General features: G+C 40.3%; 1 protein-coding gene across 7 annotated transcripts in view; it reads left to right on the top strand.

The window, feature by feature from the left end:
• The window catches only part of UTRN (utrophin), a 1,071,426-nt gene that overhangs the window by 458,382 nt on the left and 600,380 nt on the right, over positions 1-12,664 (top strand). For all 7 annotated transcript variants that reach the window (XM_073627744.1, XM_073627752.1, XM_073627745.1 and 4 more), the window contains one exon: positions 5,855-6,069. In XM_073627744.1, coding sequence (XP_073483845.1) covers positions 5,855-6,069 — 215 coding nt within the window. The remainder of the gene's footprint in view (positions 1-5,854; positions 6,070-12,664) is intronic.

Raw genomic sequence — 12,664 nt, 5'->3', positions numbered from 1 at the left:
ATTATAACAGCTTCAACTCTTCTGGGAAGGCTGTCCACAAGGTTTAGGAGTGTGTCTATGGGAATGTTTGACCATTCTTCCAGAAGCGCATTTGTGAGGTCAGGCACTGATGTGGACGAGAAGGCCTGGCTCGCAGTCTCTGCTCTAATTTTAATACAAAGCAAGGTCTATAAAGACGTGGATGAGCGAGTTTAGGGTGGATAAACTTGACTGGCCTGCACAGAGTCCTGACCTCAACCCGATAGAACATCTTTGGGATAAATTAGAAAGGAGATATGCCAGAAGCCCAACATTACTCAAGGCACCTGAAGACCCCCAGTCTGTGTGTCTGCTTTAATTTAACAAAGCAAAAAATGCAACAATTCAGTTATAAATGAATTTATAACTGGCCCAGGAAAGGTGAACATGGACAAGGCAGTAAGCAGAAATCCATCAGCACGCTTTTCAGTCATTCAACACAAAAAAAAAAACTGTTTAAAGAGGAACTTAACTGTAAGAAGCAAAAAGAAAAAGCTATTTAAGTAATTTTTAATACTCAGAGCAAACTCCCCCATCCATCCATGTCTCCATGCTTTATTTTGTTGAGACATCACTTTGAAAAACACCCCCTAGCATTTCTAGCTGCGACCATCTTGAGTAAGGCCAGATGATTTATGTAGTGTTTACTTCCTGGAATCCATCCGCCCTTAACCCAAACATGCAGGCAAGAGGGTGTACTAAAAATAAAAAGTCTGTTCTAATGGTTAAAAAAAAAAGAATTGATACATGAAATCCTAATTATAATAATATTCAAATAGCAGTGCCAATATAAATTCCTGATGACAAAATGCAAAGTACTAACTGTGCAATAAACTTCAAACTTATATGTGCAAAAAGTGCAACCAATAAGGAATCACAGAGCAGATACTGACAAAGTGCTTAATCTGTGAAAGTGCAGCAGATATAAACAACAAATGTCCTTTACATGTAAATCCCAGGAAAGTGCTCTTCAAAAAGTAATGTTTCACCACAGTGTGGTGAATCGTCAAGCCAAATCTTCTGGTGTATTTCCCAACACCACCAAATGAGTGCATTGCAGACTCACCAGACTGCTTACTTAACAGCAACGAAAACAAACAGTTGTATCTCATAGTTCACCTCCACTGAATAGAAGCAGCTCTGAACTGGTCTTTTCCCTTTTGGCTGACAAGAGGATACTTCAAGGCAGGAGGTTGTGCTTACCTGAGAAAAACCCTTCTCCCCTCCTCCAGATCAAAGAAAAACAAAGTGCCGTGAAGACTCCTGGAATGTATGACATCTTTTTGTCCTAGACCAGAAACCAGTTAGCAACTAAGGAAATGTAAAAACATATACTATACACTCATTTTCTATTTACAAAGGCTTGCAGCATAAATATTAAAAATAGTTAATGTTGAATAAGAGAGTTTAGTTCTGCTTTAAACTGTTTCAACATTAGAAGATTTGACTTATTTCCTGTCCATTGACAATTGTAAAATTTTGGACTTCCCATTACTTTCTGCCCCAGTGACAATTGGACTGACTGCAAGCAAGGAGAATAAACAGCAAGTAGTCCTGTCCTCTTGCAAGCTAAAGACCTATTTCTAGGAAATGATTATCTTCGCTGATCATATATGTGAAACACATCCTATAATTTTTGTTATATGTTGCAGAGGCATTACTTTACTAAAGCAAGATAAAAATCGTATCTTAGGTAGCATCCTCTGAAAGGTACCTCAGCTGCCTGTTTTGCTGTTAACTATGAAGACTCAGTGCAGGCATGTGGGATGCACATGTGCATTATTGTACTGTATTTTCATTGTCTATAGTAGGAGTCTCCAAACTTCAGACTATGGTGGGGCCAGAGTAAGGCCAGTGGGAGTAGAAAATGTCCTGGTTTCAGTGAGAGTAAACAATGTCCCATCGTTGGTGTCAGTGGTACGAATAGTGCCATATCGTTGGTGTCATTGGGAGGAATTTTGCCCCTGCATTGGTGTCAGTGTGAGGAATAGTCCCCCGTAATTGATGTCATTGGGAGAAATTGTGCCCCATTATCGGTGTTATTGGAAGGAATTTGCCCTTCATTGGTGTCATAGGAGAACATTCAATATGCCCAAATGTTGGTGTAAATGGGAGGACACATGCCCAATTGTTGGTGTCAGTGGATGGAATAGTGCCCCAAGGGCTGGATAAATGCAAGCAAAGGGCCACAATTCTGAGAACCCTGGTCTAAAGTTAAAGAAGTTAAAGACGGGAACAAGCTTATTGCTTTGCTCATTAGATAGAGGTTTGAATTTAGGTAAAGTACAGTGGAAAAGAATGCTCCTGCCACATCTGCCCGATAATGAAGACAGACACCAACAGCATATACAGTACTTACAGTATCTTACATTTATTTACATTTATTATATCTTTTCATGTGACAACACTGAAGAAATGACACTTTGCTACAATGTAAAGTAGTGAGTGTACAGCTTATATAACAGTGTAAATTTGCTGTCCCCTCAAAATAACTCAGCACACAGCCATTAATGTCTAAACCGCTGGCAACAAAAGTGAGTACACCCCTAAGTGAAAATGTTCAAAATGTGCCCAAAGTGTCAATATTTTGTGTGGCCACCATTATTTTCCAGCACTGCCTTAACCCTCTTGGGCATGGAGTTGACCAGAGCTTCACAGGTTGCCACTGGAGTCCTCTTCCACTCCTCCATGACGACATCACATCTATATTTTCACAGCTCTTACTGTGAAGAAACCTTTCCGCCTTTGGAGATGAAATCTCTTTTCCTCTAGACGTAAAGAATGCCCCCTTGTCCTCTGTGATGACCTTAAAGTGAATAACTCAACATCATGTTCATTATATAGACCACTTATGTGTTTATACATGTTGATCATATCCCCCCTTAATCTCATCTCAAGAGAGAATAAATTCAGTTCCTCTAATCTTTCCTCATAGCTGAGTTCATCCATGCCTCTTATTGGTTTGGTTGCCCCTCTCTCCACTTTCTCCAGTTCCCCAATATCCTTTATGAGAACTGGTGCCCAAAACTGTACTCCATATTCCAGATGAGGTCTTACTAATGATTTGTACAGGGGCAAAATGATATCTCTCTCTCTGGAGTCCATACCTCTCCTAATACAAGAAAGGACTTTGCTCGCTTTGGAAACCGCAGCTTGGCATCGCATGCTATTATTGAAGTTATGATCCTTTTCCTCCATTGGTTAAATAAATACTAGCTAGCTGCTGCCATAACAGCGATATCACTCTTCAAACAGCCGACGTATAACGACGGCGAGCGGTCGGCAAGTGATCAACCTCCCTGGTGGTATGATTATGTCAGATTTTTGATGCTGAAAGTGGTACAATGTTTTGCGTAGAAATTTGGCGTTTTATATTGTAGGCCTGTAATTCTTAGTAATAACACAACTGGGGGAATCAATGGAGGGAATCAATGTGCTATTACTAAGAATTACAGGCCTACAATATAAAATGCCAAATTTCTATGTGAAACATTGTACCGCTTTCAGCATCAAAAATCTGACGTAATCATACCACCAGGTAGGTTAACCACTTGCCGACCGCCCACCGTCGTTATACATTGGCTGTTTGAAGAGGAATATTGCTGTTATGGCAGCAGCTAGCTATCATCTGTCCAAACAAGAGTCTAGTAGACATCCCAGGTATGATAAAGTTTGAAACACTAAATCATAAATTATAATATAATACATAACTATAAATATTTATAACAAATAATATAATAATAATAAAATGTATTCAATAATGTAATCAAATCAAAAACACTGAAATTTGCTCAGTTGCAGAATTGTCGCTGACGTTACTTTCAGTGTCTGATGACAAATTTCCCTACAAATCACTATCGCTCAATTCTGCAAGTGATTCTAATTTATTATCTTTGTTTTCTAGCTGGTCTAAAACCACTTTTGACGTAAAGGAACACTTTTTGGTTGCCATGGTTAAACTCAAGTTTCCAGGCAGACAGAACAGTATTTATGATATAAAACTGCATGCAGGACACTGGACAAAGCTTTAGGAATAAAGGGGATGTGAAATGATTTGATACAGTAATGTAATCTGTAAGATTACAGTGTACTGTATGTATTGTATAATTGTATAAGTTGGTGCCATGCCCCGTCCCCATGCGTCGCAACACTTGCAGGGAACGGAGCCCGACACTGTGATAGATCGAGCGGAGACACAGCCCGCGGACACATCGGGAGGCCATCGCAGGATCCTGAGGACAAGGTAAGTAACTGCCTGGATCCTGCAATGCGATCCCGAGTGTGGCTCGGGGTCACCGCTTTTGGTAATGAAAATTCCCCCCGAGCCACACTCGGGAATTCCGCCAGGGAGGTTAAACCTCATTTGCCACATAGTTGCCCAATTAAACAGTGCATTGAGGTCGGCTTGTAAGTTGGAGACATCCTGTAAGGACGTTATTTATTCCACTGCATAACTTGGTGTCATTTGCAAAGACTGAAATGGTACTTTTAATCCCAGACCCTATATCATTTTATAAAGATATTAAAAAGTAAGGGTCCCTACACTAAACCTTGGGGTACACCACTGATAACCTTAGACCATTCAGAGTGAGAATCATTAACTGCTACTCTCTAAATTCTGTCTTTTAGCCAGTTTTCTATCCATTTTCTGTCCATTTAATCAAATCTTTCCAAGCCTGTAGACTTTACCTTACACATGAGCCGTGTGTGGGGAACTGTGTCAAATGCTTTTGCAAAATCCAAGTATACCATGTCCAGCGCCACCCCTCTGTCCAAGGTTTTACCTCTTCATAAAAAGAGATCAGGTTTGTTTGACAACTTCTGTCTTTCATTAACCCATGCTGTTTGTTACTTAAAATATTATTTTCCAGATATAACTCATCTATGGTCTTTTATTAAACTCTCCAGTATCTTCCCGACTATAGAAGTTAAGCTGACAGGTCTATAGTTACCTGGTAAAGACTTTAATCCCTTTTTAAATATGGGCACCACATTGGCCCTACGCCAATCCAGTGGTACTATTCCAGTCATCAGAGAGTCCCTAAAAATTAGAAACAATGGCTTTGAAATGACAGAGCTCAATTATTTTAGGACATTCTGGTAGGTTAATTGGCTCCTGTCTAAATTTGCCCATATATGTACAAATGTGAGTTAGGGACCGTAGATTGTAAGCTCTTTGAGGGCAAGGACTCATGTGAATGTAAAACACTGCAAATTGACAGTGCTATATAAGTACATGTAATAAATAAATAAAATAAATAATACATATATATGGCATCTTAAAGAGGTGATGGAATGCCGGCGGCTTTTGTATGTCAGGAACAGCCTGAGGACATTTCAGAAGCGGAGTCTGAAAGTAAACCACTCCTGTGCCAGATTTATTAAAGTGGAAAATGAGCTGAAGTGTACCTGTGTATGTATTCCTATCACATCAGATTACTTCTGCAATACACCCTTATAAAAACTGTTGCAGACAGTTTAGTAGCTGAATAGGTCTTACAGGAGACCATGTTTACAGTTCATTAAACTATTTGTTGTAGCAGACATATGCATACATGTACGTGTTTATGCGACCTTACATATGTCCATTTAGAGAGAGTGAGTTTTTGCTTAGATATTTCCAGCATATATACAAATCAGAAGCGCTAATGGGGAGCGAAGAAAACTACTACACAATATAAATGAACCTATTCTATCTGTTAATCTGTTAAAACAGCTGACCTGTCTAGCTAAGTCATAATAAACCATTTCCTGAGCAGTTGTACATACTGTATTGTACTCTAAATATACACCTTACTATACTTTATTATGCTATGTATACTCTTGTGTTTTGCAGCTTTCCCTCCAGTTCAGAAAATGGTGCTGGTGTCTTCTGCTTCCGAGTTCCCAGGAGTGGCCAAGCATGTTGTGGAATTGCCACCTACCACTGACCTCGATAAGACTATCACTGAACTATCAGACTGGCTGTTGCTTATAGACCAAATGCTTAAGTCAAATATTGTCACTGTGGGTGATCCCGATGATATCAACACAACAATATCACGTATGAAGGTAATGGGAAATCCTACTAAAATGTCCACTGAGGAGTATAATTTACAGTGTTCATCAGGTGTAAGTGTGGAAGATTCACGTACAAGTTCTAAACCTGCTTCTATATGCTGCACAGGCAACTGTAACAGTATAAGTGACTACTTGAAATTGAGATCCTTATAATCATTCCTACAGTTCTGCGTGTGCTGTTAGCACAGACTGGTTTTAAAGTAAATCCTGCTTCTGTGAACGCTTATTTATTGCTGGTCTGGAATTTATTTAGGATGCCGTTTGTGCAAGCAGGTGATTGTGGATGGGTACAGAAAGAGAGGTGACTTAGCCTGGCAAGTGGTGTGGCATCCATTTCACTGTGCAATAGCCTACACATCCAGAAATGTCAGTATGTAAAACGTGGTAGAAATATATGTAGTCAGGTTGTAATCCTTAGTTAGATCCTGCATAGTCACCAAGAACAGAATAAATGTTGCATGTTTTCACCCTCATGTTTGTCTAAACTGGAAGAGGTCATACTCTTCAGTCACAAAGCAGAAGGACAGGAACATTTGCTCTTTCATAATATTTGTGTGCTATCAGAAGGCGGCCTTGCACTCGGATAAGGTTCTGTTAATTTCCTGCACTTCAGTGTACTGCATGTTTGCATACTGGCATCTGGAGATAGTCCCTGCAGAATTTAATGGAAAACTACTTTGACTAAACAATTATACAGTGAGTTTATGTGACCTTTATATGACCAGAATCGCAGAATTATACTCTGAAGTTACGTAAGATTAAAGCTAGCTACACACTGATCGAAATTTGGCCTGCTCAGTAGGGATGGGATGGATTTCTATCAGTGTGTAGCCAGAGCCCTCTTAATAGCATCATGTGCCCTATGGCAAAGTAATGACCTGGAGCCCCTATCAGCCTGCCCCAAATTACCCACCTACTCTCAAGAATTGAAGTATAAATAGTTAATAGAATGAAACATACAATATATTTATTAGTCCTTTCAATAAAATTGATTTTAAATACAAGAAAACATGCCATAAACATGACTAATCAACACAAAGGGCACAGTACAGGCGGGGGGAGGCAGAAGGACACAGTACTGGGATCAGAAGGGCACAGTACAGGTTCTGGAATGCTTCCTTGGACACTACCATCCCAGGGCAACTTAAAAAAAAGCGTGAGTGTGTAGGCAGATCTGGGACAGTTAGAGAGTATGATGTAATGCAAGATTATCATTGGGCCCCCATTCACTTGGGGCCCTTGGGCAGTGCCCAGGGGTGCCCATGAACTAAGACAGCCCTGTGTGTAGCTGTCTGTCGACAGAAGTTGATCGTTTGAAGTTTTGCAGCTGCTGATCTGTGTATTCTGACGAGCTGGTCCCACTCTCAGAATACAATGTCCTGGCAGGGAGATTCCTCCATCCACGTTGTTTGTGTGGCTGCCGTAATCTGAATTCACCTGCATGAATGCACTTACCTATATGGAAACCCCCCAAAACAACAACAACAACCGTGTAGAGCAGGTATAAGACACGTGACTTAGCTCTTTTCAACAGTGGGAAATTGTCAGAACAGTGAATTTACTGTATGCATTCTTGCAATCAACAGCCTATATTAATATGCTTAAATTTTAGGCAGATAGTATGGTCATTACTTATGATTAACAGCCATATGCCCTTTCTCTGTCAACACCGTTCCCCAGTAGATTATGAGCATCCATATGTTGCTTTCCAATTCTTTGTACGGCATTTTTAAAGCTGAACTCCAGGCTAATGAAAAACCCAGTCCTTCCCAGTATGTTTTCTTTAAAAAAAAGTGTAGAAGGGTATGCGTGCATTTTCAGGTTTCTGTGATGTAAAGAAAATGAGACAAAGATAGATAATTTCAGAACTTTTTCCACCTTTAATGTGACCCATAAACTGTACAGCTCAGTGGAAAAACAAACTGAAATCTCATAGGTGTAGGGAAGTAAAAAAAATAATAAAAAAAATAATATGGTTGCATAGGTGTGCATACCCTTAAACTAATACTTTGTTGAAGCACCTTTTGATTTTATTACAGCACTCAGTCTTTTTGGGTATGAGTCTATCAGCATGGCACATCTTGACTTGGCGATATTTGCCCAATCTTCTTTGCAAAAACACTCCAAACCTGTCAGATTGCGAGGGCATCTCCTGTACACGGCCGTCTTCAGATCACCCCACAGTTTTTCAATCAGATTCAGGTCTAGGCTCTGCCTGGGCCATTCTAAAACTATAATCTTCTTCTGGTGAAGCCTTTGCTTTATTGATTTGGATATATGTTTTGAGTCGTTGTCTTGCTGAAAGATAAAGTTCCTCTTCATGTTCAGCTTTCTAGCAGAAGCCTGAAGGTTTTGTGCCAATTTTGACTGGTTTTTGGAACTTTTCATAATTCCCCCTACCTTGACTAAGGCCCCTGTTCCAGCTGAAGAAAAACAGCCCCAAAGTATGATGCTGCCACCACCATGCTTAACTGTTGGTATGGTGTTCTTTTGGTGATGTGCAGTGTTGTTTTTGCGCCAAACATATCTTTTGGAATTATGGCCAAAAAGTTCCATCAGACCATAAAACATTTTCCCACATGCTTTTGGGAGACTTCAGTTGTGTTTTTGCAAAATTTAGCCGGGCTTGGATGTTTTTCTTCGTAAAAAAAAAAGGCTTCTGTCTTGCCACTCTACCCCATAGCCCAGACATAGGTAGAATATGGGAGATTGTTGTCACATGTACCACAAAGCCAGTACTTGCCAGATATTCCTTCAGCTCCTTTAATTTTGCTGTAGGCCTTGTGGCAACCTCCCTGACCAGTTCTCTTCTCGTCTTTTCATCAATTTTGGAGGGATACCTAGTTCTTGGTAATGTTACTGCTGTGCCATATTTTCTCCACTTGATGATGACTGTCTTCACTGTGTTCCATGATATATCTAATGCCTTGGAAATTCTTTTGTACCCTTCTCCTGACTGATACCTTTTAACAATGACCATGACTTTTGCTGTATGATGCGACTAAGAAAATGTCAGCAAAGACCTACTAGAACAGCTGAACTTTATTTGGAGTGAATCAGAGGCACTTTAAATATTGGCATGTGTGTACTGACTCCTATTTAACATGAGTTTAACATGAGTTTGAATGTGATTGCTTAATTCAGAGCACAGCTACATCCCCAGTTATAAGAGGGTGTGCACACTTATGCAACCACATTATTTTAGTTTTTTATTTTTACTTTCCCCCCTAAAAGATTTCAGTTTGTTTTTCAACCGAGGTGGAAAAAGTTCTGAAATGATTTATCTTTGTCTCATTTTTTTACATCACAGAAACCTGACATTTTAAAAGGGGTGTGTAGACTTTTTATATCCACTGTGTACTGTACTGTGAGTACACCCCTCACATTTTTAAAATATTTTATTTTATCTTTTCATGTGACGACACAGAAGAAATGACACTTTGCTACAATGTAAAGTAGTGAGTGTATAGCTTATATAACAGTGTAAATTTGCTCTCCCCTCAAAATAACGCAACACACAGCCATTGATGTCTAAACCACTGGCAACAAAAGTGAGTACACCCCTAAGTGAAAATGTCCAAATTGGGACCAAAGTGTCAATATTTTGTGTGGCCACCATTATTTTCCAGCACTGCCCTAACCCTTCTGGGCATGGAGTTCACCAGAGATTCACAGGTTGCCACTGGAATCCTCTTCCACTCCTCCATGACGACATCACAGAGCTGGTGGCTATTAGAGACTTGCGCTCCTCCACCTTCCATTTGAGGATGCCCCACATATGCTCAGTAGGGTTTAGGTCTGGGTACATGCTTGGCCAGTCCATCACCTTTACCCTTAGCTTCTTAAGCAAGGCAGTGGTCATCTTGGATTTGTGTTTGGGGTCGTTATCATGTTGGAATACTGCCCTGCGGCCCAGTCTCCGCAGGGAGGGGATCGTGCTCTGCTTCAGTATGTCACAGTACATGTTGGCATTCATTGCTCCCTCAATGAACTGTAGCTCCCCAGTGCCAGCAGCACTCATGCAGACCCAGACTAGGACACTCCCACCACCATGCTTGACTGCAGGTAAGACACATTTGTCTTTGTATGCCTCATCTGGTTGCCACGACACACGCTTGACACCATCTGAACCAAATACATTTATCTTGGTCTCATCAGACCACAGGACATGGTTCCAGTAATCCATGTCCTTAGTCTGCTTGTCTTCAGCAGACTGTTTGCGGGCTTTCTTGTGCATCATCTTTAGAAAATGCTGCCTTCTGGGATGACAGCAATGCAGGCCAATTTGATGCAGTGTGCAGCGTATGGTCTGAGCATTGACAGGCTGACCCCCCACCCCTTCAACCTCTGCAGCGGTGCTGACAGCACTCATACGTCTATATCCCAAAGACAACCTCTGGATATGACGCTGAGCATGACGCTGTGCACTCAACTTCTTTGGTCGACCATGGTTAGGCCTGTTCTGAGTGGAACCTGTCCTGTTGAACCGATGTATGGTCTTGGCCACCGTGCTGCAGCTCAGTTTCAGGGTCTTGGCAATCTTCTTATAACCTAGGCCATCTTTATGTAGAGCAAAAGAGCTCTTTGCCATGAGGTGCCATGTTGAACTTCCAGTGACCAGTATGAGAGAGTGAGAGTGATAACACCAAATTTAACACACCTGCTCCCCATTCACACCTGGGACCTTGTAACACTAACGAGTCACATGACATCAGGGAGGGAAAATTGCTAATTGGGCCCAATTTGGACATTTTCACTTAGGGGTGTCCTTTGTTGCCAGCGGTTTAGACATTAATGGCTGTGTGTTGCGTTATACTTTACATTGTAGCAAAGTGTAATTTCTTCAGTGTTGTCGAGTAAAAGTACTTGTGCAAATGCTTAGCATTAGCAACGATACCGGTATCAGTTCACTGCTAGTTTTAAATAACAATTTTTAGCCAGGCATAACTGCCTCACATGCATAGTATTAGTAGCACCATTTAACAGTAACAAAACTACTAGTCCAATATTGTAAATCATCTTACAATTGGAACTGAGAGACCTGCTATAACCACTGTTTAGAAAGAAAAATACTTCTGAAGAGCACAGGTCCATGTCCAATGACACCTGTGCTCTCACTAAAAATTATAAAGGCTCTTTTTAGCATCAGAACAGTGCTGTTTTCAACATAATCAGCAAAAGTTATTTAATGCATCATTACCATTCCTTTTATATACTTTTGCATTTAATGATGAGAACTCTTATGAAGAGGAGCCTAGATGGGCTTTAAAAATTAAACAGCCTGCATTAGAACTCTACTAATCCCCTCTGCTTGAGGTGGATTAAAGTTACATTCTCATATCTGTTTAAACAGCGTGTGGAGCTAAGATGTCATAAATAGCAATTATCATAGTAATTATCATGGATTGTTTTTCATACATCTGTGCTGTGTGCATGTAATTGTTTCTATACTTCTATGATAAACACTTCAGACTCATTAAGCTTATTAAAAAGCATTGTATGCCAGGAATGTGGAATTGCATTTTCACCTAAAAAAGCAGATTAAATATGAATATATGCTCATATAGTATTTTTAGTTACATCAGCTGTTAAATCTGTTGAATTAGACAATACTGTATACTGCCACAGCAAGGCATTTGTCACTGGAGTATAACTGCTGTTGCTAGTGGACACATTTAGGCCTCATGCACACGAGACGCTGTTAAACGCGTGTTCAGAGGCAGTTGGACACTTTTTTCAACTGCCCCTGAACGCATTCAATGTTATCCTATGTGTCCATGTACACAGTCTCGTTTTTTGGCGCTTTTAGGCAGTTGCGTTTAACCTTGTTTTTCCAGAAGCAAAAAAATGGGTTCAGACGCAAAAGTTTTCCACGTTTCAGACGCCAAACGCAGCTAAACGCTGGTACCGTGTTTTTAAAGGAACCCTATTTTTCAGACCAGAAAACCCAGAAATATGATGGTAAACTGCAGCAGAGAATGACATTTTGCAACCCGACTTTGGGGTCCCATATCTCAGGGCCACTTAGCGCTAGGAACCCCAGCTTTGGATATGTTGTAGTGCTAGTTCCACTGTGTTTGCACACTAAATTTGGGGTTCCTAGCACCAAGTAGCCCCGAATTTGGGTTGCAAAATGTCATTCTCTGCTCTGCAGACGCTTCTGGACGCAAACGCGGCTAAACATGGCATGCAAACGCTGCAAAACGGGCCTTTCTAAATGCCGGTTTCAGCTTTTAAAAACATGTGTTCAGCAGAGTTTGCACCGGCGTCTCGTGTGCATGAAGCCTTAAAGTACTATAATATATAGATATTATATATATAGATATATATATCTATAGATATATATAGATATATATATCTATAGATATATATATCTATATATATAAAAACATTAGCACACTATCCAAGTATCTTTAGACCAAACAATAAAGGATTAAAAAAAAAAAACAAACACAATTTTTATATACAGTAGTGCAGCTTACCTAGTCCTTAGATATAGTGGTTTCATTAGTTTTATGTTTTCAAGCTAAAAATATTTTCAGCAAGTACAGAAAACCCTAACCCCCCAGCCCACACCCCTTGTAAT

Source organism: Aquarana catesbeiana, linkage group LG04 (genome assembly GCF_042186555.1).
Source record: "Aquarana catesbeiana isolate 2022-GZ linkage group LG04, ASM4218655v1, whole genome shotgun sequence".
In the NCBI taxonomy this organism is placed as follows: domain Eukaryota; kingdom Metazoa; phylum Chordata; class Amphibia; order Anura; family Ranidae; genus Aquarana; species Aquarana catesbeiana.
Note: the sequence above shows the minus strand (reverse complement) of the source record. Positions and strands in the feature narration are given on the sequence as shown.